At 53.8% G+C, this 3,401-nt stretch overlaps 1 protein-coding gene across 1 annotated transcript in view; it reads left to right on the top strand.

Moving 5' to 3' along the window:
* Tmc3 (transmembrane channel-like 3) overlaps positions 1 to 3,401 on the top strand; it is a 35,695-nt gene that overhangs the window by 7,541 nt on the left and 24,753 nt on the right. Inside the window, 4 exon segments of the mRNA XM_013011848.1 lie at positions 399 to 408; positions 1,905 to 1,986; positions 2,235 to 2,341; positions 3,036 to 3,134. Of these exon segments, the coding sequence (XP_012867302.1) occupies positions 399 to 408; positions 1,905 to 1,986; positions 2,235 to 2,341; positions 3,036 to 3,134 (298 nt within the window).

Below are 3,401 nucleotides of genomic sequence, written 5' to 3'. Positions count from 1 at the left end.
GGCCTTCCGTGCGTTCACTCGCTGGGTCCCTGGCTCAGCCTTCCGTGCGTTCACTCGCCGGGTCCCTGGCTCAGCCTTCCATGCGTTCATTCGCCGGGTCCCTGGCCTGGCCTTCCGTGCGTTCACTCGCCGGGTCCCTGGCCCGGCCTTCCGTGCGTTCACTCGCCGGGTCCCTGGCCCGGCCTTCCGTGCGTTCACTCGCCGGGTGCCTGGCCTGGCCTTCCGTGCGTTCACTCGCGGGTCCCTGGCCCGGCCTTCCGTGCGTTCACTCGCTGGGTGCCTGGGCATCCGCTTCACCGAGGACCTCTGCGGCAACAGTGTTGCAAACACATCCCAGCTTACAATTCATAACAATGCTGGTCTGTCTCCCGATTCTCAGTTCCTTTCCCATTTCACAGGCGTTCAGCTGTAGGTTTGTCACTGGTAGCCTTAGTGAGGTGCTTTTCTTTTGCTCCTAGTTTCTTTTTTATAAAGGGGTTTGATTTTTCTCAGAGGATTTTTCTACATCCATTGGAATGATAATGAGATTCTGGTTTGGCTTTGAGCTTGCTGATGGGATGCGTTACTTTCACTGACCGATGTGTGTAAACCACCCTTGCATGAAACCAACTCCTTTGTGGTGTAGGGTCTTTTTAATGTGTTGTTGGGTCAACATCTGCAAAAATTTTATTAAAATTGTTGCACCAATGCTCATCAGAGAGATTTATAATACTCTTCGTTGTGTCTCTGGTTTGGGGACAAATCTAGTATTTGCTTCATAGAACTGGCACAGTACTATCTATCTATTTTATGGAAGAGTTTGAAGAGCATTAGTTTAGTCCTTTAAAGGTCTGAGAATTTGGCCATGAATTCATCCGGCGCTGGCTTTTTCTTCGTTGGGAGACTCTTTGTTACTGCTCCAATCTCCTTGCTTGTTGTGGATGTGTTTAAGTGGATTACGGCAATGTGAGCTGGAATACGAGGGCCAGGTCTGCGGCAGGGCATCTGCAGACAGCTGCTTATCTCTGGCTGCACTGAGTCTGTGTGGGCGTTTGTGGGAGTGGCTGCATCTGCCTTGGCTCTCAGATCATGAGGAGGAGATGACCAATTCCACCTCCTCACAGTATTCAAGTTACCATTTGCCAGTGGCCATCTGGTCTTAGCAGACACATCCAGAGGCCATTACCGTGGGAGCCCGTGGCAGGGCCGGGCGCTGCCGCGCAGTTCTGAATGTGGTAATTGCATTTGCAGCCCTTCTTTGTGCAATGATATCATTTGCTTCCAACACAAACCCAGATTGTTTGTGTGTTAAAACTCTCTGCCTGCCAATTTTGTCAGAGAGCAGAGCCAGTGACAAGGCACACTCTGCTTTATTCTCCTCTGAGAAGGAAAACGTTGCAAGCTTTTGGCAATTGTAACTTAAATCCACCAGACAAATTTCCTAACCTTATTCCCAGCCACCTCAGCCAGGAGAGGAGAAGCAGACAGGAAAGATGCCAGGGCAGAGCTCTGTGATAGAACCCAGGGCTGCATGGGCGGAGAGCGATTTCTGACTAGCATCTAGTCCTTGCACACAAATCCAGTCCAGCCGTCTGAGGAGCTGGCCACCGGGACTCCCCAGCCCCCTCCCTGAGCTATCTTAGGTCTGTGACAAGGTCAAGGGTCTTGAGGTGTTACTCCTTCATATTTTACCACCTTAGTCCTGGCCTCAGGAATTGTGTGAATAACACAAGCCGTGACCCTAAAAAAAGATGTAGCAATGTACAAAACCACAGCTGGGAGGCCAGAGGGGGTGCTCAGCAGTCAGGCCCCGGTGAGGACCAGCCCTGGAGCGGCGGCACAGTGCCCACAGCCACAGGCCAGAGGTCAGAGGGTGTGCCTGGAGCCGGCCCTCCACCCAGGACAATTCTGCCTCTCCCGTCTAGCTCTGGCGCAAGTTTGCTCGTCTCTCCTGTAACTTTGTGGTCATCTTCATTCCCTGGGAAATGAGGATAAAGAAAATCGAGAGTAAGTATCTGGACCTGGGTGATGGGGCAGAACGCTAGTCTGTGACCGGCTCTAGCCGGACGGCTCTGTCCTGTCCTTGGGTGGGGAGGGGCACGCAGCTGGTGCTGCCCGGCTCACAGAGGACACAGAGACGGAAGTCTGTTCCGGAAGGGACCGCTCCCCAAACTGTTTATCTGATTCTGGTTGGACCCCCCCCCGCCCCCCGCCAGTCCGTTTGTGTAGTACCTGCTCCTACCATCTCCTTTCAGGTCATTTTGGATCCGGCGTGGCTTCGTATTTCATATTCTTGAGATGGTTATTTGGAATTAATGTCATGCTGACAATTATGACAGGCGCTTTTATTGTCCTCCCAGAGGTAAGAATCATCCCAGGAGGGGGGGGGGGGGAGAGACCATTCACTAACAACGAGATAGAGCTGGGTGAGGACATCCATTTTCAGGAGACTGGCAGGAAGACACGGCACACAGCCCCCTCTCCTTCAGAGGGCCGCGTGGCGTTTCAGGTGACCACAGACCCGGACAGGGCTCCCAGCTCCCCTCGAGAGCAAAAGCCGTCCGTGCGTGGAATTGGTGGAATTGGTCATCCACAACAAGCACAACAACCAGCGAGCGTGGCTGTGTTATTATAAACTACAGAAAACGCAGTTTGAATTTTATGTCATTTTTAGCTTTTCTTTTGATCTTTTACAGCCATTTAAAAATGTACACGTGATTCCTATTTTCAGATCATACACTAAAGAGAGGTGAAAAGCTGCATTTCACCTTCATTCCAAGTTTCCAGTCCTATTTAAAATAAAGCCCCTTTTGCAAATAAACTTCAGACAAGGCCATTCTCCTCCCAGGCTGTCACAGACACCAGGACCTCAGTGACCCCCGAAGCCACGCCCCTCCCAGACTGCACCCTCGGCCCTGAGCCTGAACGTGATCATCTGACCACTCAGGGCAAGGACTGAGCGGAAAGCCGCCCTGCAGATCTCCCGTGCATGGCTACTGTCCAGGCAGATGGAGGTCTTCCCCCTTGTCCTGCTGACCCCTTCCTTCTCCCGCCAGCTGATCGCAGGCCAGCCCTTTGGCAGCACGGCCAGCAAGACCATCCCCAGGGAGCAGGCTGCGTCCGCCCAGGACCTGGACACCATCTGGTCCCTGGGGGTGAGGTGGATGCCTGGACTCACTCTTGCCTGGGGTGGGGGAGGAGGGCAGCGAGGGGGAAGAGGAGGGTGAGGGGAGGGGAAGGAGGGCAGTGGGTGAGGTTGGAGTGGAGAAGGGAAGAATGGTCACCATCTGGGACTGACAGCACCACATGGGTGTCCCTCTCCCCTCTCCCCTCCCCCTCTCTCCTCTCCCTTCCCTCTCTCCCCTTCTCTCACCTCTCACTCGGGGTCTGCTCCATCGCCCGCACGCCCTCCACCTTCCTTC

The sequence above is a fragment of the Dipodomys ordii genome, unplaced genomic scaffold, assembly GCF_000151885.1.
Source record: "Dipodomys ordii isolate 6190 unplaced genomic scaffold, Dord_2.0 Scaffold15, whole genome shotgun sequence".
NCBI classification, from domain to species: domain Eukaryota; kingdom Metazoa; phylum Chordata; class Mammalia; order Rodentia; family Heteromyidae; genus Dipodomys; species Dipodomys ordii.
The sequence above is the reverse complement of the archived record's forward strand: the minus strand, read 5'-3'. Positions and strand labels throughout refer to the sequence as shown.